This window comes from Anomaloglossus baeobatrachus, chromosome 6, assembly GCF_048569485.1.
Source record: "Anomaloglossus baeobatrachus isolate aAnoBae1 chromosome 6, aAnoBae1.hap1, whole genome shotgun sequence".
Classification (NCBI taxonomy): domain Eukaryota; kingdom Metazoa; phylum Chordata; class Amphibia; order Anura; family Aromobatidae; genus Anomaloglossus; species Anomaloglossus baeobatrachus.
In genome coordinates, this window is record NC_134358.1 from 199,717,928 (window position 1) to 199,742,387 (window position 24,460).

Consider the following 24,460-nt stretch of genomic DNA (forward strand, 5'->3'; position numbering starts at 1 on the left):
TTCAACTTGCTTAACTGTTCACAATAACAGTAATTTTGATCAGGGGTGTCCAAACTTTTACATACCACTGTGACAGTACAACCTATTTCAAGTCTCCAGGAGCTGAACCCACACCATACATAGGAAATACCAGCTGTTTTAAATAACCAACATTTTCCTGCAACCTCAGTGGCCAGTGCAAGCCTCGATACATGGTGTTTATTTAAAGGGGTGGTCCAATACCTGTAAAGCCTTTTGCAGATACCAGTTTTTAAGCCTCTACTACTTTTGTAATTAGCTGTTCTTTTAAAGTCCCCCATGTCTTCCTTTCTTCTAGTGGCGTAACTAGAGTCTGATGGACCCCGGTGCCAGATATGCAACTACCCCCTCACCTACATGTTAGTCAGATATATGGGGCCTTGTAGCATTCTAAATCCCATATAGATATATACATGTTGTCCTCCTCCCATTATGTAGTAATGTCTCCCATCCTGGGCCCCTTCCTAGTATATTTGACCCATTCTGGACCCTGCTGGTATATATGTCCTCCATACTTGTATATATGACCACCATTTTAGGTCCATTATATCCTCATGTACAGCGCCATAGAATTAACTGTGCTCTAATAATAAATAATAATAGGTCCCTATTCTGGAATATACAGTATATCCTCATTCTGGGCCCATCCTGGTATATATGTCTCCATCTTAGTGTATATGGCCCCCATACTGATATAAATGATCCCCATCCTGGTATATATGTCTTCCATCCATATATATGTCCCAAATCCTGTTAAATATGGCCCCCATCTTGAAATATATGTCTAAAATTCTGGTATATATGGCCCACATCGTAGTACATATGTGGACAAAGGACCATCTAGATCTCTAGAGATTTACTTGTAACCTTGAGATTGTTGACATTTTCAAACAATTTTAGTTCTCAAGCCCTCAGAATGTTTGCTTCTCCTTTCTGTTCTCCATGCTTAGTGTGGCACACACAGATACATAATGAATAGATTGAGTCAACTTCTGCCCTTTTTATCTGACTTCAGGTGTGGTTTTCATATTGCCCACCCCAGTTACTTGACACAGATTAGTTTGAACATGCTTGAAACAAAGTTGTTTACCCACAATTTTGGAAAGGTGCCGACAATAATCTGCATTAAAAAATAAGTCTCTACTAACCTTCCTCAACTCCCCTGATTGCCGGTGTCCTCTTCTAAAGCACAGGAGCTGGCAGCTGATATTGACGCCATGGCACATTATGTCATTGCCATGCGCCCCTAGCCACCTTCCTGGTATCAGCTATGTTGGCAGAGGCCCCACTCCTTCTGGTCACATGGGCATGACGTCAGCAGAGGTTCCTCTGTCCACTGGGATTTAGCCTTTACCATGTGCAGAGCAGCAGAACAGTGGACACGCTGAGACCAGAGCAGCGGGGGAATGAGGAGAAGTGAGTATGTATTTATAACCGTGGTCAGAGGACTAAGAGGGTGCATTAAATGATATGGGGGCTGCATACTACATCAGGGTGCATAATATGGGGCTGCATAGTGCTATATGGAGGACTATGGAGGCTTTATAACACTATATGGAGGAATATGAGGCTGCATTATATTATGTGGAGCAATATGGGGTGCATGATACTTTATGGAGGAATATAGGTGCTGCATACTTCTATATTATTATTTATTATTATAGCGACATTTATTCCATGGCGTTTTACATGTGGAAAGGGGTACACTTAGTAGGGACAAGTACAATAATCATAAACAAAACAAGGCACAGACTGGTACAGGAGGAGAGAAGACCCTGCCAGTGAGAGCTCACAGTCTACAAGGGATGGGTGAGTATACAGTAAGTGAGGGTAGAGATGGTCATGGGGTGCTATATCAGACTGAGGGTTACTGCAGGTTGTAGGCTTGTTGAAAGAGGTAGGTCTGCAGGTTCGTTTTGAAGCTTGTCAAGGTAGGCGAGAGTCTGATATGTTGTGGCAGAGCATTCCAGAGTATGGGGGACACACGGGAGAAATCTTGGATGAGATGGTGGTAAGAGGAGATGAGAGGGGAGTAGAGAAGGAGATCTTGTGAGGATCGAAGGTTACTTGACGGTAAGTACTCGGATACTCGGTCACAGATGTAGGGAGGAGACAGGTTGTGGATGGCTTTGTAGGTCATGGTTAGTGTTTTGAACTGGAGTCATTGAGCAATGGGAAGCCAGTGAAGGGATTGGCAGAGAGGAGAGGTCGGGAGTAGCGGGGGGACAGGTGGATTAGTTGGGCAGCATAGTTTAGAATAGATTGTAGGGGTGCGAGACTGTTAGAAGGGAGGCCAAAGAGCAGGAGGTTGCAATAGTCCAGGCGGGAGACAATAAGGGCATGCACTAGTTTTTTTGATGCTTATTGTGAAAGGAATGTACGAATCCGGGAAATATTTTTGAGTTGGAGGTGGCAGGAGGTGAAGAGACCTTGAATGTGTGGCTTGAAAGATAGATCAAAGTCTAGAGTTACTCCCAGGCAGCGAGCACGTGGGACTGGGGAAAGTGAGCAGCCATTGACATTGATGGATAGGTTGGTTGGATGCGTTGAGTGAGGAGGAAGAAAGATATTGAATTCTGTTTTGTCCATGTTCAGTTTTAGAAATCGAGCAGAGAAAAAGGATGGAATAGCAGACAGACACTGTGGAATTCTGGTTAGTAAGGAGGTGATATCAAGTCCAGAGAGGTAGATCTGCGTATCATCAGCATAGAGGTGATACTGAAAGCTGTGGAACTCTATGAGCTGTCCCTGGCTGAAGGTGTAGATGGAGATCCTAAAACTGAAACTTGGGGGACAGCGACAGATAGGGGGCAAGATGAGGAAATGGTGTGAGAGTGGGAGACGCTGAAAGTTTGGTTGGTTAGGTATGAGGAGATCCAAGATCCAATTCTGTGATGCCCAGAGACAAGAGAATTTGTAGTAGAAGGGATTGGTCCACAACAGGCTGAATTCCCATCGCCATAACATCAGAATGGGCTTCCTTCAACATGGGTTATCCAAGCACTGTACAATTTTTCATAACAAAAGCTTAGATTTTAAAATTACACCTATTGAACAAATACACATAAATACTAAAGATAGGACGGAAGCCCTGAATAGAAAAGAAACATTTTGGATTCATGGGCTAAATACACTGAAGCCCTTCGGGTTGAATGAAGTGACTGACTTGTTCTATTAGTCATCTACCCCCCCCCCTTCTTCTTCATTCCAATATAAGTCCTTTTTTATATATTTTTATTAATTCAGCAGTACGCCCCAAATTTTATATTTATAATCTTTTTATATCCATAATTGTTATAATTCCATTATATTTTGGGGTTTTTATCAACACCGATTGTATTCATATATTTTGTACCAGTATCATCTCCTTTATCTGGTGTAGATATGTATCCCTTATATCCAGTACGGAAATATTGTATACATTTTAAATTTTCAAGTTTTTATATATATAGAAAAAAAAATTCTGTTTCTGATGTTCAAATTTGTCTATCAGTGTTCTATATGCTATATGCGATATATTCCGGTTTTTATTTTTAGTTCTATGTTTATTTTTCTTCGTATTTTTATAAGTATAAACCAGTGTTTTCACATTCCAACGTGGCCAAGAGTCCGTTTTATCTAACTTAATCCCCAATAAGATTTTTATATACCCATTTCCCCCCACATTTTTTTATATATCTTTATATTTATAGATATTCTTGCACATATATACACATATATTTTTTTTGTCCACATATTTGTTCATTCATTTCATCCAGAGAGATATATTTCTCCGCTCATTCCCACTTATATTGTCATGAACAACCCCGTATCCTCTCTCTTCTCCAATCATCTAATTCTTCACAGACCTCCTTGCACCTGCGCACAATGTTTTTTTCCCACGGTTTGAACTCTCATCACCCCCTCTGGTGAGGGACTTGCTCCTTATGTGCGTTGTGCGCATGCGTGGCATAAATTCTTCCCACGATCTGAACTCACATCACCTTTTCGCTTAGATAACTTGCTTCTTCATGTATGCACACTGCATCTTTTCATTTTATTCCACCGTTCTGCTTTACCCTTTATTTTTAAACTCATATTTCCTTTGACACGCACGGAAGTCTCTATCTTCTCCACTTTCTTTCACAGAGTTCATCCTCCTGACACGTCTGCTCACACTTCCCCCCCCCCTTTCCCTTTATATATCTGCTAATGCACCACTAATCTTGTCGCACGATTTCATAGGTGTTTTTTACCACGAACACATTTATATATATTTTTCTTCACTCTTTCAAGGATCATCTAACCGTTCCTCTAAATGCTTCCTCTACCCCAAATTGCCCGTATAGGGCGGTGGTAGAGAAACAGCGCATAGTATTCTAGTCACAGACCCAAGTGTTCGTGTCTGATTCAGATACAGGAACCACACATCTACATATATGTTGTCCATTTTTATTTTTACTATTTTTTTCTCTTTTTTAGCCTCATAAAAAGAATACAGACGAGCCCTCACAAATATAAGTTATTTATTGATCCATTCATTGTTTCACTAAGAACTTTGAATATACACTTGCAGTATATAATATGCAAAGATCTGTGTAATCTATACCATGACGCAGTCTCACTCCACGTGGCAATGAGTCACCACTCGGCAGCACATGAAGTTATGACGTCACGATTGGTAGCAAACCTTTTTTTTTTTTCTATACACTGCTTCATAAGGGGAGATCCTGATTGTCTGTAAGATTCTTTTCCCTGAGGAAGGAGGCAGATGAGTCTCCGAAACGCGTTGGAATGATCTAAATAAAAGAACAGTTCATCATATCCATGCTCGTGGTTTTCTAGCACGGCATTAACCCATCTTTCTCCAGTTTCCTTTGCTCTGATACAAAATTTTCTGTTATTCCTTATCTAAGTGATAAAGGTAAAGGCCCCGTCACACACAGAGATAAATCTTTGGCAGATCTGTAGTTGCAGTGAAATCATGGACATATTGTTCCATTTGTACACAGCCACAAACCTGGCACTGATTGTCCAAAATTTCACTGCAACCACAGATCTGCCAAAGATTTATCTCTGTGTGTGACAGGGCCTTAAGGTAGGAATGTATTCGCTGAATATACACTATTAAAAAATTATTATATAGTATTTAAAATCTCCTAGTCCTTAGTTCCATTACAATGTCTATTAATCTATTTGGTGATCTAAGGTAGGGATGTACAATAACATTGCTAAGCCTCCAAACATTCACATGCAGAAAAAAAATATATATACAGTGTATATATATATATATATATATATGAATATAAAGCTGAGTGTGTGACGCCCTGGACACCCCAGGAGTCACAGGTCATTACACTCACCACATACACCCCCCCCACCCCAGTAAGGTACCAACAGTCAACCAAAAGACCTGATTGCCTCACTCAGAGTCAGACAGGCACAGCAGGTGGGCAGAGTCAGGTGGAAAGACACGCCCTCCGAGGAGTCTGCTGGCCTGAGGCAGGAAAACAGTAGGGAGTTCAAGCTTAAGTTTGGAGGAGAGAGGAGATCAGTTCTGTGTGGGGCCTGGGTTGGAGCCTAGGACCCCAGATCAGTCAGGCAGGCAGACAGTAGTGGCCGCCTGCAGAAGACCGGGAATGCAACCAGCGGAACCGTAAGGGACCGGGACAGGGTAGTGGCCCGCCGGAACCGAACCGGGGAGCTAACTGGATACCGGAGCACCAGGCAGGGTACTCAGACCCCAAACTAGGCTATAAGCTACCACCATAGTCAAATCAACTGATTGCAGTCTGGACCTCAGGGGTTCATTCCCACCGAAGTCCCGATTGAAGGCAACAGCCCAACCCGTCCGGATAGGAGCCACCGCCAGAGGCCAGAGATCCAAGGGCCAGCATCTGCGGGAAAACGGGCTCCTACAGCACATATACGCCAGGGAGCGGGCTACCAGTGCTCAGGCACAGTAGCCAAGATCACATACAGGTGCAGGAGAAAGGCAGACATTACCAACCTATCTGGAGAAACTGCAGCCGGCTGCGGGCCCCGTTCGTCACCCCGTTTGGTTTACCAGTGACTCTGTGTGGTTTAATCGTGAGTACACCAGTGCCATCAGGCACCGCGCTGCACCGCAATACTACCCCTGCACCCCGACCCTCACTACCGGGCCCCGGGACACACCGCCCCTACCCACGGAGGGGTTAACACCAAGCTGCACCACTACACCGCTCCCGGGAGCCCCCGTACCTTCACTGCAGAGGTGATGCACCTGTGGGTGGCATCACGAACTGTACAACACAACCACCCCACAACCCCTGCGTGCACCGCCACTACACCCCCCCTTCCAGAGCGATGTGACCCCTGGGTCCGGAGGGGCTTGAGCCACCGACACACGCAAGCCTGGACCCGAGCGGCTCGGCGGTCGCAGCCAAGGCCGCGGGGCAGTACATTTGTATGTGTGTGTGTATATCCGCTAAAGGAATCCACACCGTCGCATTTATAATCGCGAAATTTTGCACAGACACCTCATGTGATCCATGGAATGTTGTAGACTATGTTTTGACCAGAAAATTTAGCCCCACCCTTTACAGTTACTCTCCAAAAAACCTGCCTCCATTAAAGTGAATGGAGCCTGGAACTGCAAGTTATTAATAGGAGCTGTGATTGGTTGCTATAGGAACAAAATTAATTGTTAGTATAAGAAAAGATATAGAACAACGCGCATCCACTGAATCACATGCAATTGTTAGTATAAGAAGCTTATGTGTGAGGTAATATGATGTCAGTGGGGAGACAGATAGAGAGAGACAGACAGACAGGGAAAGAGACAGAGAGAGAGACAGACAAAGAGGCAGACAGACACAGACAGACAGGGAAAGAGACAGGCAGAGAGACAAACAGAGACAGAAAGGGAAAGAGACAGAGAGACAGGGAAAGAGACAGGGAAAGATACAGAGACAGGGAAAGAGACAAAAACAGGGAAAGAGATAGAGACAGGGAAAGAGACAGAGATAGACGGGGAAAGAGACAGAGACATATGGGGAATGAGACAGAAAAAAGGAAAAAGACAGGGAAAGGGACAGACAGGGAAAGAGACAGAGACAGGAAAGAGACAGAGACAGACGAGGAAAGAGACAGAGATAGACAGGGAACAAGACATTACTGGAACGAGACAGACCTGGAACGAGACAGACCTGAAACGAGAGAGACAGGGAAAAAGACAGACAGGGAAAGAGACAGACGAGGAAAGAGACAGACAGGGAAACGGGGAAAGAGACTGACAGACTCTCAGACACAGAGAGAGACAGACAGACAGACACAGAGATAGAGAGAGACAAACAGAGAAACTGATATAGAGACAGACAAAGAGATAGACACAGACAGGCAAAGAGATAAACAGAGATAGACAGACAGACAGACATGGATAGAGAGAGACACACATGGATAGAGAAATACACACAGACAGACAAACAGGTAAAGGGACAGACAGACAGAGACAGACAGAGATAGACAGAGACAGACAGACACAGACAGACACACAGACAGAGACAGACACACAGAGACAGACACACATGCAGAAAGAGACAGACAGACAGAGACACACAGACAGAGACACACAAACAGCGACAGACAGACAGACACAGACAGACAGAGAGACACAGACAGATGGAGACTGGGAGACAGACAGAGAAGCAGTTACTACCCCGGGCAACGCCCGGGTACTACAGCTAGTATACAGTGTGTCCACCCATATCCTGTCCACCGCCATAAACTTGAGAACGGCGGCAGCTATAGGCATAGAAGTGTTGTCTAGGTATAGTAAAGTATCCATGTGCTACGCAATGAAACCATCTATTGTGCCACCTGGTAAAAAAAAAGGTGAATTACAAAGTTGTAGGGCATCATCAATTCAAAACGAATCGACACCTTACATAAAGAAATGCTGTGATTAGAATGTGTGAAACTCACAAGGCTGCGGACGTGAAGTGACACCTCATGGAGACCTTCCTACAAGTCATTGGGTATGGTGGCTGCGTGAAGTGGCCTCCACGCTCACCTGACCTCATTGGACTACTTTCTGTAAGGTCACATCAAACAGCAGGTGTATGCGACCCCTCCACCAACATTGCAGGACCTACGACGACGTATTACAGATGTTTGTGCAAACGTGTCACCTACCATATTGCACAACGTGCAGCAAGATACAGTATGCTATCCAGAGTCCAGATGTGCATTGCATCTGACGGTGGCCAGTTTGTGCATCAATCTAAAATGAGCGCCATATGCGTGACCAGCATTCAATGTTTTGTGTTGGTCATGGGTTTCATATCATAACGTTTCTGAATGTATGCAAGATGTCGACTCGTATTAAATTGATGATGCCCTACAATTTTATAATTCACTTTTTTTCTCTATCTCATTCCATTTTCGAGATAAAAATGCTAACTCTGTTGTTTTCCACCAAGTGGCGCTATAGGTGGTTTCATTGCGTAGCGCAAGGATACTTTACTATACCTAGACACCACTTCTATGCCTATAGCTGCCGCTGTTCTCAAGTTAATGGCGGTGGACAGGGTATGGGTGGACACACTATATATATACAATGTATATGTGTTATACTGTGGCTGACTATCAAATAAATTGACACTGATGTAATCTGAAATATTTATTTTTTTTACTAGGGTAATAACTGCCTAACAAATTTAACTGCATCAATGGAATTAACAATGATTCCCCAAAACTCCATTCCATTGAACCAGTCATTGGCTTGTTGTTCTGAAAAGCATCCTGGAACATCAATGTATGTACAACACGTGACATCATATAAAGTGACTCTTGGATCTCAGTGTTCAGATTCATCACACCCTCTTTGCTCAAATCCGTCAGGAAATGGACAAAAAATTGTGCCTTTCTTCCATGGTAAAACTGGAAAAAGTAAACAGAATGACATGAAAATTGCTGAAGAAAATAAAACTGTTGTTTCCAGTATCTCTGATGAGTTACAAATATATGATAAATCTAGCTCCATTGTAAAAGATGTTTTGCCTAGGAAGGCATCATTACTTCAAAGCTTTGACACAAAGAGGAACACACCAAGCAATGTATTATGCAAATCTCTAAAAATGAAAAGTAAAAAGGAAGTATTCACTAATACTGGTCTGATATGTCCATATCCTTTTTCAGAAAAGCAGTCTTGTTTTTCAGTTAGTATTACTCCTGAGAATCACAAATCTGACTTAAACAGAAATAATTCTGAACCTTCTCAGTCACAAGTATTTGATTCCTGTAAAGAAAACTACACAAGTGACATAGTTGCCTTCATATCACAGAACAGAAAGGAAGATCATAAAGATATTGAAAGTGTTAAAATATCGAATAATCATTTTTCCTCAAACCAAGTAAAGGAAGAGAATTTTCAGGTACATCTAAGTTTCTGGATTTGTGATATTATAACTGTTTTCTAAGAGTCATTGATTGATATGTACAGTATATGTAGTTTGCAGAAGTAAACAGTGACTATTACAGGCACTTCTCTCATCCTCTATGCTCCATGACCTGAAATATTATTGCAAATTTAATTCAAATCAAAATCACTATAGATGGGCGAACCCGTAGATGTTCAGATGTTCCGGTTCAAGGGGACCATTCCAACTTAAAAAGAAAAGAAACCACATACTTGACTCAAACGCTGAACCCCATGTAAGCCTTAGGAACCCGAAATTAAATGTTATAAAATGATGGTGTTAGTAAGCGCTAGGGGGCTGCAAAAGTAAGCAAAATAGTGATTAAAGCAGGACAATTATACTTACTGAGTCTCAGCTTTTTTAATTATTTAAATAAATAATTTTAAAAGAACAGCATGAGGTTCCCCCAATTTTGATACCATCCAAGATAAAACAGACAGCTGGGGGCTGGTATTTTCAGGCTGGGGAGGCCTATAATTATTGGGTCCTCTCTAGCCTAAAAATAGGCAGCTCGCAGCCACCCCAGAATTGCTGCATCTATTAGATGCCACAATCCTGGCTCTTTACCCGGCTCATCCTGTCATAAACCTCTTGTATTAGCTCGATTGACAAAGCTCCAGGATAATTAGGATAAGCCAATTCTGAGGTGGCTGCAGGCTGCTACTTTAAGGCTATGTGCCCACGCTGCGGATTTTGCGCGGATTTTGCCGCGGATTTGCCGCGGATTTCCCGAAAATCTGCAGCAGCGGCACTTCCAAGCCATTTCAATGGCATTTTGGAAATGCTGTGTCCATGCTGCGGATTTTTCCGCTGCGGATTTGCCGCGGATTTTGATCCGGAAAAATCTGCAGCATGTCAATTGTTTGGTGCAGATTTGGTGCGGATTTTTGGTTTTGAATGGGGAAAAAAAAAAAAAAATCCGCATCAAAATCCGCGGCAAATCCGCGGTAAATCCGCGGCAAATCCGCGGCAAATCCGCGGGTGCGGATTTGCCGCGAAAGTCGCGGATTTTCAGGCAGAAAAATCCGCAGGTACATTCTACCGTGGACACATAGCCTAAGGGTGTGGAGGGCCCACTAACCATGGGCCTTCCCAGCCTGAGAATCCAATCCCTCAGCTGACTGCTTTATCTCGGCTGGGTATCAAAATTGTGGGGGGGGGGGATCACATGCCGTTTTTTTAAATTATTTAAATAATAACAATAATGTGATGCACAACCAAGATATTGCACACTGGTGGGGGAAGCAGCCTTAAGCTGTAAGCTTTATCTGCGTTGGTTATCAAAATACAGGAGACCCTATGCCATTTTTTCTAATTATGTATTTATTTTTACACTCCACTTCTGGGACCCAGACAGCTACTGTGAAGGCAACCAATCACAGACAATGGTAGTCTGACTGCAACCAATCACAGACACTGTCACAGAGGGTGGGCAGGGGAAGTGGTGAATATTCATGAGATTCAATGAGTGGACCCAGAAGCAGTGTGACAGCTGCGCAGAGACTTGATAAGTATAATTGTCCTGCTTTAATCCCCCTTTTGCCTTTTTTATTTTTTTTTTTCGAATCTTGGCAGCCAAAGTTGAACAGTAAAGGGTGCTTTCGACGCTGCAACATCGCTAACGATATATCATCAGGGTCACGTCATTAGTGACGCACATCCGGCGTCGTTAGCCGCATCGCAGCGTGTGACACGTAGGAGCAACGATCAACGATCGCAAAAACGTCAAAAAATCGTTGATCGTTGACACGTTGCTCCTTTTCATAATATCGTTGATGGTGCATGCCGCTGGTTGTTCGTCGTTCCTGCGGCACCACACATCACTGTGTGTGACACTGCAGGAACGACAAACATCTCCTTACCTGCATCCACCGGTAATGAGGAAGGAAGGAGGTGGGCGGCATGTTCCGGCCGCTCATCTCCGCCCCTCCTCTGCTATTGGGCGGCCGCTTAGTGACGCCGCTGTGACGCCGAACGCACCCTCCCCTTGAAGGAGGGATTGTTCGGCGGTCACAGTGACATCGCTGAACAGGTATGTGTGTGTGATGCTGCCGTAGCGATATTGTTCGCTACGGCAGCGATCACCAAATGTCACACGAATGACGGGGGCAGGTGCTATCGCTCGCAACATCGCTAGTAATCGCTAGTGATGTCGCAGCGTGTAAAGCACCCTTTACACTGACTTCCTTGAGAAGTCCATGTGCAGGGTATCCAGAACAGACCTCAAACTTTACATTTCATATTCACCAACATCCCTAAAAATCACATTTGAAATTGCACTGTACTGTGCGATAAGTTGAGAAAAGAGCACACACACAGTTTGTGTATTTTATAATAGGTATCCAGTATGGACCCTGAACTTTACAGTTCGGGTTCACCTATCACTAAAAATCACATTTGAAATTGCACTGTACTGTAGAGAAAAGAGCACACACACAGTTTATGTATTTTATAATGCAGAATTCCAGTAAGAAAGACTATAATTGGAGTTTTCCAAATTTGTTGATGGCTTTAAAGCTGTTTTGGATTCACATAAACACTGCTCAATACTGCAGCTATACAATTAGAATATTAAAGGGGTCTCCATCTCTCAATTGCTATATTCTCTCATATAAAATAAAAACAGCCTATACTCACCTCTGGTAGGTACCAATTATATGTGTCAAGGGCGCCCGGTCTACTGGGGCTCACTTGACATTGTTATGCCACATAAGCCCAGAACCCAGTAAGCAGTTACTACACTCTCATTTTGTTTGGACATAACTGGCATCAGGAGGAGGTAAGAGGGCAGTAGCTTTTTCCACGTCTTCCAGGTGTTCATTTCATCTGAAGGAAGTGAATGTAAAGTTGGCACTGGTTGGCTGCAGGGCTCACATGACAAAACAACGTCATGGAAGAACAGGTGTTGATATTGCTGGAAAGGCACCAGATGTGAGTATAGGAGAGAGAAAGAGGAGCAAGAGCTCTACTTTTATCTGTGCTGTATACGAGAGACCTCATATTAATAATAATAATTTTTATTTATTTTGGCCTAGCATATTCTACAGACTTTTGAAGTTCAGTTGACACATGTACAAACCAAGTCAGACATCAGAACACCAAACTAATCAACTTCACACATTTTGGCACTGATTTATCAAGTAGTTTTTGCTGTAAAATTGCTAGTAATGCATAAAGAATTTTGCAAAATAGTACTAAATATTGTGATTTATGATGTTTTTACGCTAGTCCCGGCCATGTCTGTCAACTTTTTTTTATTGTTTTTTTTTTTTTTAAAGTAGGTGGAGCTTGACTAGAAATAGCCACCTGGTAAATTAATCAGTGTTTCAATGACAAAAGCTGTATAAGTTATAAGAAAAATGTCTGGCAAACATTGCAGGAGGTGGTGCATGGCAGTTCCAAGATGAGCAAAGTTATTTTAAAAACACACACCCTTTAATAAATTTGGCACATCTTACTTCAGCGCTCCCTTCATTTAAGGTGGCGTTACACGCTACGATATATCGTGCGATCGCCCCCGTCGTTTGTGCGTCACGGTCAGTTTGTTGCCCTGGCGCACAATGTCGTTAACCCCCGTCACACGTACTTATCTCCCTAACGATGTCGCTGTGGGCGGCAAACATCCTCTTCCTGAAGGGGGTGGGACGTTCGGCGTCACAGCAACGTCACACAGCGGCCGCCCAATAGAAGCGGAGGGGCGGAGATGAGCAGCCGAAACACCCCGCCCACCTACTTCCTTCCTCATTGCCGGCGGGACGCAGGTAAGCTGTGTTTGTCGTTCTCGGGGTGTCACACATAACGATGTGTGCTGCCTCAGGAACGACGAACAACCGGCGCGCAGAAGGAGGAACGACATTATGAAAATGAATGACATGGCAACGAGCAACGATAAGGTGAGTATTTTTGCTCGTAAACAGTCGTTCAGAGGTGTCACACGCTACGACATCTCTAACGATGTCGGATGTGCGTCACAAATTCCGTGACCCCGACGACATATCGTTAGATATATCGTAGCATGTGACGGGGCCTTAAAGGGTGCTTTACACGCTGTGACATCGCTAACGATATATTGTCGGGGTCATGTCGTTAGTGACACACATCCGGCGCCGTTAGCGACTTCACAGCGTGTGACACCAAGGAGCGACGATCAACGAGTGCAAAAACGTGAAAAATCGTTGCTCTTTGACACATCGCTCATTTTCCAAATATCGTTGCTGCTGCAGGTATGATGTTGTTCATCGGTCCTGCGGCAGCACACATCGCTATGTGTGACACCGCAGGAACGACGAACATCTCCTTACCTGCATCCACCGGCAGTGAGGAAGTAAGGAGGTGGGCGGCATGATCTGGCCGCTCATCTCCACCCCTCCTCTGCTATTGGACGGCTGCCGTGTGACGTCGCTGTGACGCCGCACAAACCGCCCCCTTATAAAGGAGGCGGTTCGCCGGCCACAGTGACATCGCTAAGCAGGTAAGCATGTGTGACGGGTGTTAGCGATGTTGTGCGCCACGGGCAGCGATTTGCCCGTGACGCACAACCGACGGGGGCGGGTACGCTCGCTAGCGTGTAAAGTACCTTTAAGTCTTGTATGCAAAGTGCCAGTCCTAATTGGGTTTTGGGCCACAAGAGTGTACAGGCGTTTAGATGTAACTATTTTCTGCTCATTCTGGAGCTTAATTAAAAGTATATTTGAAAAGATGATGTTCATCTAATCATCATATGTAATAAGACAATTCCTCATACATATAAAGAACTGATTTTTGAAAATACAGCTGCAACAATGTTCAATAGAAAAGCAAGGATTTTTTTTTATCTCACAGTAAAATAATACAGGGGGCTTAAGTAGTGATTTCAAATGTTAGCACAGACATTTACTATATTCATCAAACTATTCTTGAGGAAGATTCAAAAGTTTCTATTGCATATACTTACAGGCTCAGCAGATCAGAAATGCCTAACATTTTGTCTGTTCATTTAAGTCAAATTCGCCTGATAAACCTATATATATTTATTGCTATTACTGATGTTACATTTCAAGCTGCAATTCCTAAAATTAATTTTCATTATTTATGTAATTTCATATACCATTCAAATGTATGCACAGGAAGAGAATTTCGTGTTGCCTGCTAAGAAATACAAAATAAGTAAAACTGTAAAGAAAATGGATGTAGAACAGCAAGCAAGAGATGACAAGGTGAGTACATTGTAGTGAAAACTTGCTGTAGGTTAAGGCTAGGGACAAAAGTTTGCAGTTACTCTGTGACTGCAGACTGCTGAGTCGTGACTGCATAGTGTGCATACTGTCATGATTGCTCAGTATTGCTGGTGTTAGTGGGCAGCCACATGTCCACATGTATGTGATTTGTATACTAGAAGTTTCTGGCTTCTCTCAATTCACATTTATGAATAGAAGCCCAGAACATACATGATTACATGATCACAGTCCCACCAGCAATTACAGGGAATCCTAATAACGTGACTCCAGTCTTTTTTTTATATGTCTTTAAAACTCCTTTAATATGACATTCTCAGCATTTGTGTGATTCAGAAATATACAAATTACTGTATTTATGCAGAAATCTACAATATATATTCTTATTTAACCATTGCTAGATTGTTTGGGGTTTTTTTCACGCTCAACTTCCAAGAGCTATAACTTTATTTATATGCTAGCCTAGGTATTCGCAGGCTTATTTTTTGATGAACAAATTTTATTTTTTAATGGTGCAAAAAATGCAATTCTGCCATTTTTGTTTACATTTAGATTTTTTTACTTTGGCTTACAATGTGCACTAAACATATGAGGGGCTCCTGATTAAGTCTTTGTTTTTATCCAGAAACAAGATGAGATAGGATGATGAATCTAAAGATTTACTCCATATACTCTCCATTTATGTCAACACACTTCTTTAGGCCTGCAACACACATCCGTGCCGCCGGCACATGTTTGTCATTTTTTACACATACCGGCGGCACGGAGACACGTTCAGCAATGCTACCCTATTGTAGCAGGCACACACACGTAAAACCACACGGAACGTGTGTCCGTGTGCGTTTGTACGTGTGTGCGTTTTTCAAAGCGCTGACATGTCAGTGTTTTCTCCCGCAGCACGGGTGTCACACGGCCCGCACCCGTACCACACGAGTGTAGTGTGGATGCAGTCCCGTGTGACACGCGCCGGAGAAAACACACGTGTCAGTGAAAAAAAAACAAAACATTAACTCACCTTCTCCAGCCCTCCTGTCTCTGCCGCTGCTGCCTCTTGCTGCCGACCATTAATCTCATAGAATATTCACTTCACTGCCTGGCAGCAGCAGCAGCAGCGGGGAGACGGGAGGGCTGGAGACCGAGGATCAGCACCACGGACAGCAGCGCGGACATCAGGAAGGACCAGGTGAGTATGTAAATTACCGGTCCTACGTGTGCTATCGCGGATAGCACACGTAGAACACATGTGTCCCGCACGTACCAGAGACACGTACTTACCTGCACGCAACACGCAGGGGAAATACGTGTCTCTCGGCACGTGCGTGAATTTCACGTGAGTGTGGCAGAGGCCTTAATCGGTATTCCAAGTTCTGTAAACCTAGCAAAAAGAAGGATTTCAGTTGTGCCTCAAGCCAGGCATAGGTAACAGCCATGGCATCATAAATGGTGTGAAATTTGGTACCCTTGAGGTGTTTCTTCAGGTTTGGAAACAGATGTTAGTTGGATGGAGCTAGATCTGGTGAATAAAGTGGGTGGTCTACCAGCTGGAAGCCCACCTCTGCCAGTTTGGCCTTGGTCACTTGTGCAGTGTGAGTGGAGGCATTGTCTTGCAGGAATAAGATTTCTTTAGATAGCTTGCCGTGCCTTTTGGCCTTCAGAGCTGCCATCAATTGGTCGAAAAGTTCAATGTAATACCTTGCATTGATCGTGGAACCCTTTTGAAGGTAGTCTACTAGCAGCATGCCATCATTTTTCCAGAACACAGACGCCATCACCTTAGTGGCTGATTTTTGCACCCTGAACTTCTTTGGACGAGGAGAACCACTGTGTTTCCACTTTTTTGACTGCTCCTTGTTTTCATGTTTTTGTGTACATGTGGTGCTTGATTGCTTGTTAATTATTACATTTTTTAGGGAGGTAGGCTGACCAAAAAATGCACTTCTGTTTTTTTTGTCTTTTTTTTTCTCTTTATGGTGTTTATTGATCGGGTTACTTCTATGCTTTAATACACTAAGCTTTTGAACTTTTACAAACGTGGCTATACAAAATATGTTTTTCTTTTCTATTTTTTTCCTTTCTTTATTTTCAATGAGTTAAAATGTTGGGGGTGATTAGAACTTTTCTTATATTTTTGAAAAAGTTTTCTTTAGCTTTACATTATTTATTAATCCCCTCAGGAGACTTCAACCTGTGATCATTTGATCACTTATACCAATATATTGCAATACCACAGTATTTCAATATATAGTGAAAGTCATAATCTCCAAGGTCGCAGGAGGACTGGGATGACAGCAGCAGGGATCTTCAGCATACCCCAGAGTGTCGTAATAATCCATCAGTCAATGGGAGCTACTACGCTTTCCATGCATTTTTAAAATATAGATAGTAACCAAAATAATCTCGCTATTCTGGATTTTGTTTTCCAAGAAGTACACCAAAATAAATAAGACCATATTTTACTAATATTTTTTACTTAAAAAAAAAAATAATATTAGAGCTGGGGTGATTTAATTTTTTACATTTTTTTTCTTAAAGGAGTTGTCCGACATAAACTCCCAAAAAATGTTAAAGCTAATATGTGCTGTATTGTCATAAAACACCCCTACATTATTATTTTTTTGTTTTCTGACTTTTGTTCCTCTTGAATTTTCCCTTTATTCTCTGCAGCTCTTTGTTTACCTTCAGCTCAAGCAAACATGATAACCCTATATTCTTGGTTGCCAAACCTCACAGTCAGAACTGGCACTGCCCGACATCACTGTCCAGCCCCACCCTCTGCCCGCCCTCTGTACACTCATTGGCTGTCAGCAGTCTGCCCAGCACCTGACCTGTCATCACTACAGCATTGGAAATAACAGAGCAGAGATCCTGCTTCTCTCATCTGTGACAGAGCAATCACCTCACATCACATCCACAATGGTAACAGAAAAGTCCGCTTTACATGCAACATCATCGCTAACGAGATATCATTGGGGTCACGGAATTCGTGACGGACATCCGGCCTCGTTAGCGACGTCGTTGCGTGTGACACCTACGAGCGTCCGCTAACGATCAAAAATACTCACCTAATCGTTGATCGTTGACACGTCGTTCATTTCCCAAATATCATTGCTGGTGCTGGACGCAGGTTGTTCGTCGTTCCTGAGGCAGCACACATTGCTATGTGTGACACCCCGGGAATGACGTTAATGCAGCTGCTCTCTGCTCCTCCGCTTCTATTGGCGGGCCGCTGTGTGACGTCGCGGTGACGACACACGAACCTCCCCCTTAAAAATAGAGGTTGTTCGCCAACCACAGCAACGTCGCTAGGAAGGTAAGTATGTGTGACGCGTACCGGTGATATTGTTCGCCACGGGCAGCGATTTGCCCGTGACACACAAACGACGGGGGCGGGTGTGATCACTAGCAACATTGCTAGCGATATCGCAGCGTGTAACGCGCCCTAAAGAGTTGTTACATGTTCCTCACCCCTTATAGATAAATACTGTGTAAAGAAGACTATAGATAGCACCCAATGTGAGTCTATAGTAAATATATATGCCATGTATGTATGGTACGTGTGTGTGTGTGTGTGTGTGTGTGCGTGTTTTGTGTCATATAGTCATGTATATATATATATATATATATGTTTGCACAAAGCTTGTCCAGGCTTATCCCCTTATGTGTCACTATAGGAATTGACACATTGGGCTCAGAATGTAGAATATGCAAATTGCCGAGTGGTCACATGACCATTCATTCTGACTGTTGACAACTCAGTGTCTGCTGCATGTGATGTGAAGATTCACTTATCTGCACTGTAAAGCGCAATGCATTCACAGTCCACAGCTGCCACTAAGCCAGATATTATTAATGGGCAGAGTCTATGAGACACCCCATTAGTAATCTGTAAGTGACAGTAAATAAACACAAACAGCAAGAAAAATCCTTTATTTGTAGTTAAATACATTACCCTCATAAGCCTCTTTATTAGGCTACATTCACATACTGTCCGCAAAATGCGGTCATGTTTTTTCACGGATGCATCTGTGTGGCATCCATGTGACATCCGTTCCATTCCGTATAAGGTCTGTGTGTCATCCGTGTGGCATCTGTGTGCGTTCCGTTTTTTTTGCGGACTGCAAAAAAACGGAAGCAACTAGATAGATATATAGATGGATAGATATAGATAGAGAGATAGATAGAGAGACCATGAGATAGATAGAGGGATAAATAAAGGGATGGATGAATGAATGAATGAAGGGATAGATAAAGGGATAGATAGATATTAGATGAGAATGACATATATAATGTCCCACTCCCCTACATTTTGTAATCTTGCAAACTTTAGTGCCTTTCATGTGGCACTAAAGGGTATTTAGCCTTGTATTTAGCCAAAAAATAAATAAATAATTAAAAAAAACAATGTGGGGTCCCCCCTATCTTTTGTAGCCAGCTCAGGTAAAGCAGATGGCTGCAGCCTGCAGACCACAGCTGGCAGCTTCTCCTTGGCTGGTAATCAAAAATAGAGGGCACCCCACGCTGTTATTTTAAATTAAATAAATAATGTAAAAATAAAACGTGGTGTCCCCCCCAAATTGGACCACCAGCCAATGTAAAGCGGACAGATGTGGTCTGGTATTCTCACAGTAGGGAGGTCCACTGTTATTGGACACTCCCCAGCCTAAAAATAGCAGGCCGCAGCCGTCCCAGAAGTGGCGTCTCCATTAGGTGCGCCAATCCTGGAGCTTCGCTCCGGCTCATCCCGTTGCCCTTGTGCGTTGACAAACGGGGTAATATATGGGGTTGATACCAGCTCTGTAATGTCACCTGGCATCAAGCCGTGGCATTTGTGAGGTCATGGCATCTATCAGATACCCGACATTACTAACCCAGTCAGTAATAAAAAAAAAAAATAGACAACAAAAAAATTTTTATTTGAAAAAAACACTCCCCAAAACATTCCCTCTTTCACCAATTTATTAGAAAGCACAATCAAATCTGGTCTGGCATAATCCAATAAGGTGGTCTCACAACGATCCATACCATACTCACTGTCACAGTCAATGAAGAACAGAATGTTCCCCATTGGCTGGGAAAGCAGTGCAGTGACTTGAGCTAACATCATCAGGTCAGCCTAGGTCACTGCAGGGGATAACGAGCGCTGCCGTCAGGAGGTTAGCTAGATACATTACCTGCGGTGATGAAGTCCTGCACTCCTGATGTCAGTGCTGTCACTGAGTTCAATGACAGCCACGTTCACAAACCAAGTATCGCTAGCGGCCCGTGACATCACCGCTAGTAACAGTCTCGGGCCACCAGCGAGAGGTGATCTGAGAACGCGACTGTCAGTGACAAGCGCTGATGTCACGAGTGCAGAACTTCATCACCGCAAGTAGTGAACTTTACTAACCTCCTGACAGCAACGCTCATCATCCTCGTGGCTGCTTGCACACTGCTGTGCAGGCAGCTTTTGACACTGCAGTGCGGACAGATGTGGACACACTGCAGTGCGGGCAGATCCTGACACACTGCAGTGCGGGGAGATGCTGAAACAATGCAGTGCGGGAAGCCACGGTGCTGGCGCCGGAGTGGGACACAGACTGCAGGATCACCCGACGGAAGTCACAAGGAAGTGCTTCCCTGTGGCTTCTGGGGATTTTGCTGACCTATTGACTTGTATTGAGTCACGGTCCATTATTACGGAACAGAATAGGACATGTTCCATAATAAACGGCGGGCACTAAACATGGTAAAGCGCTGGGGACATCATTGAGCAAACAACGCTGACAGTGTCCCTGAAAGCAAGTGTGCAACTTCTTGTTCCTTGCCTGTTATTGAACTGGACACTGTGAATCTGCTGGATTATCACGTAGCAGTGCACGGGGGTGGGGGAGGGAGACTATGGAGTGTGTGGTATGGGGTGGGGGAAGTGGGGTGGGCGGGGATTCAATGCACTATACCTGCCCACTAACTAAGCAGCAGGGCGGCATCATGCTGTTCACTGTTTAGCATGTCAACAAGGTCCTGCCCCTGTCGCCATGACATCACTGAAAGCAGAAAAATCGCTGCAGGAGTGGTTACATGACCACTCTGAGCTGGGGGAGAGGGGCTGACAGCAGGGCAGGTAGGTAGTTACTATCTACTTACCTGCCCCAATGTAGCCCAATAAGAAAATAAAAAAAGCCAAAAAAAGCCGTATAACCTCTTTAAAACTTGTAAAATATTTTCAACATTTTTTTTTGTTTCTCTATCAGTTAAAACTGCTATTACTTTATTGCAGGTATAATGTACCAAAATACTTCTGCATTGCAGGTTATTGTAAATTTTGCAACTTTCTATAAAGTTGTTCCTCTGGTAGGGCTTCCACGGAATCTTCCACGGAAGATCCTAAGTTATATATTTTTATGAGGTGTTTACTGCAGAATTTTAACATGAAACACGTTAAAGAGTCACAAAATGTTGGCGTTTTCATGTTAGTCCTAGTCATCTTTGCCAAAATGGGTTGGACAGGGCGGAGCAATGCACGTCTATCTAATTCATGAAACGTTATGCCAGTTTAATGGTGTAACTTGCGCCACAAAAATACTCTAGTCCCTGACTGGAGTTTGACTCTGGTGGAGATATGTGACAATTGTAGGATTCATCCAAGGTCACGTATCTCTTTATGAATTGGGCATATCTTCCTCCTGCATGCATCTTCATTAATACTGGCATTACAGCATTGGTCTTAAATGAATCTTTTAAATGAAGCCTTTTAAATTATGACCAAAAGGTTTACAGTGTCCGTAAAGAATAAATAAATTGCATATATCAACATAAGGGGCATAGCTGGAGCTCTTCATAGGCCTAATCACACACCCAATTATCATTTTTTAATTTTCTCTAAGCAACTATCACAATAAATTGTAATCACTGCAGAGCATCTTGAGAATGTGGCCTGATGCAGGACAAGTCACCTGCAGTTTTTTTAACTCCCATGCAAATGAAGGGATAGAGTTGTGCTTCAGTGGTTACCTCATTGTTCACTATGCATGCAGTGGGCCCAATCTTCAAGATATGAGTCTTAAGGGGGCTTTACACGCTACGATATCGTTAATGTTTTATCGTCGGGGTCACGCCGTTAGTGACGCACATCCGGTGCCATTATCGATATTGCAGCGTGTGACACTTTTGTGCGACCTAAAACGATCGCAAAAGTGGCAAAAATCGTTTGCAGTGGAGAGCTCATCTTAAAACCAAAAATCGTTAATTTGTAATTAGCGATGCTGTTCGTCGTTCCTGCGGCAGCACACATCACTATGTGTGACACCGCAGGAGCGAGGAACCTCACCTTACCTGCCTCCACCGGCTATGCGGAAGGAAGGAGGTGGGCGGGATGTTACGTCCCGCTCATCTCCGCCCCTCCGCTTCTATTGGACGGCTGCCGTGTGACTTCGCTGTGACGCCACATGACCCGCCGCCTTAGAAAGGAGGCGGATCGCCGGCCAGTGCAACATCGCAGGGCAGGTAAGCCGTGTAACGGGGGAGCGCGATTTTGTGCGCGACGGGTAGCGATATGCCTGTGTCGCACAAACGAGGGGGCGGGTTCTCACGATAGCGATATCGTTACCGATATTGCTCCCGTGTAAAGCCCGCTTTAGTAGTGCACCCACCAGCTATCAAATGTTTATTTTCTTTAATTTTCTTCGTTAATTTTCTTTACAATATGTATAATCAATATCAATAATGTACTAACTTGTTTCTAAGAAAACTTGATCATTAAGTTGCAGAATAGTAATTACACATATTATTTTTTAGTTATTTAAAGTCAACAATGCTCAACTCCAGGACTGGCTCAAGCAGCATGGTATTTCTACCAGAACCAGAGAGAAAAAGGAACAACTCGTGGCAAAAATTATGCAATTTATTCAGCAATCCTAATTGTCTTTTAAAGTGAATAGTAGCTAAATATTCTACCACTTTATTTACTGTAGGCTAAAAATACCATTTTGACACATTGGGTGAGTATTTGAAACTATCTAGTTTCTTTGTTACCCAATGGAACCCATCACAGCTCAGTTTTTATTTTTATGGGCCCTTTCACACTGCATTCTTGTCCACATTCAGTGGTCCTCTACTGCTTATGTTAAAGGCCCCATAAAACAAGATTTAGTCATATACATTGACGGGGCCATTGAATATATTGGTGCAGATGGAATCACCGTGCGCTCTGTCATGAACTATTTGGGCGTATATGCCTACTGGAGGTGTATACCCAGACTGTGTGCCTACCTCCAGTAGGTATATATGCCCAAAAATAGTGCATGACAGAGCACACGGCGACTCCATCTGCACAGTTATACTGTAGACAATGGACCCATCAGCGCATACGTCCTAATCCTGCTTTGCGGGGGGTTCGGACAAAGCTCCAATGAAGCCACTGAGCATAGGGAAGAATGCAATGTGAAAGCACTCTAAGTTTGTATGTGCAAAATTAAATTTCTACACTGATTTGTTAAGATGGTCAATTCCTTAATAATATTTACAATAGAAATCTCTTTTTCTTATTAAAGCTTAAAGGTTACAGGATGTCTGTAAAGATCACTTGTTTGTTTTTTTTTCTTGTATTAAATAAATAACACTTTTGAGTACAGTTATACTGAATTTCAGTTATAATACAGTTTTACTGAGTTTCCTAAATAACTAGGAGGATTAAAATGTGAACAAGACTATTATTGCAATAAATAGTTCTGATTGAACAGTTATACAGCTGTGCATTTGTCCAAAGAGAAAAATCCAAGTCAAAGGGTTCAAGATAAAAATATTGTAGCCCAAAATGGCAGTGCTCAAATACTATGTGGTGCCAGCTACTTCCTCAACTTGTTGAATTTGCATATTAAATTTATAATAAGTAACAAATAATAATAAGTTAAGTTAATAGTAACACATTATCAAATTGTTTTTATTAAAAAAAATATATGGAAATAAGTATGGTAAAAGGAAAAAGGCCTACCACTGGAAACCCCCTTCTTAAGTGGTAGGGTGACCCACATAAAATGAAAAGTGGGGTTCTCAACTCCCAGCTCAGTACCATTCCAGTGATGTTGGCCCTTTGTCTCCCATCATTCATGTGACATTGTTATTATCACAATTGAAGGTTGTAGTGTTCTTGTGACATTACAATGTGATGTCAACACCAGGAGACATAGCGCCAACATCATCATAAAGGTACTGAGCCGTGAGGTGAATTTAAGTTTTGTTTTATTCTACGTGGAACACACTTAAGAAGACAACCTAATTAATGGGAGCCTCTCAGGTGATTCATATTGCCCAAACTGCAGGCAGCATGATTGCAGCAAGGTATATTTTTCTCTAACAGATTTCAGAGAAAATATACTTGGACGATTCGGCTGGTGAATATAGCTGGCTGTCTTTTCCCAGCACCACTACAGGTGGCTGACAGGTATCTCCCTTGTTTGCACACAGTGAAACACCTGTCAATCACCACTAGCAACGCTTGATTTGAAAAAATAAAAATATACTAGTCCTCATACCCCAAATTTAGCACTGACAAAAATGCTTGAACAAAGCATTACAATGTTATCTTTCATTACTTAAAGTAGGTCATCATATACATTTACCTCTATGTATTGTACCTGTGTTTTCTTAAATTCAGTGGTGCTGTTACAAAAAACCCTCTTATTTACTGATGTTCATATTTGATGATGCTTCTCAAATCTTTATGCCATATATGAAAGATCAGTTACCTAGTGTATGTTGTTTGTTTACAAAAATAGGTTTATAATATATTGAAGGGGTTTAGTGATGAGC

General features: G+C 43.0%; 1 protein-coding gene across 1 annotated transcript in view; it reads left to right on the top strand.

Annotated features, from left to right (window-relative positions):
* Positions 1–22,832, top strand: part of C6H18orf63 (chromosome 6 C18orf63 homolog) — a 237,418-nt gene extending 214,586 nt beyond the window's left edge. The window contains exons 11-13 of the mRNA XM_075316417.1: positions 8,676–9,413; positions 14,564–14,653; positions 22,448–22,832. Coding sequence (XP_075172532.1) covers positions 8,676–9,413; positions 14,564–14,653; positions 22,448–22,570 — 951 coding nt within the window. The 3' untranslated portion in view covers positions 22,571–22,832. The remainder of the gene's footprint in view (positions 1–8,675; positions 9,414–14,563; positions 14,654–22,447) is intronic.
* The last annotated feature ends 1,628 nt before the right edge of the window (positions 22,833–24,460 follow it).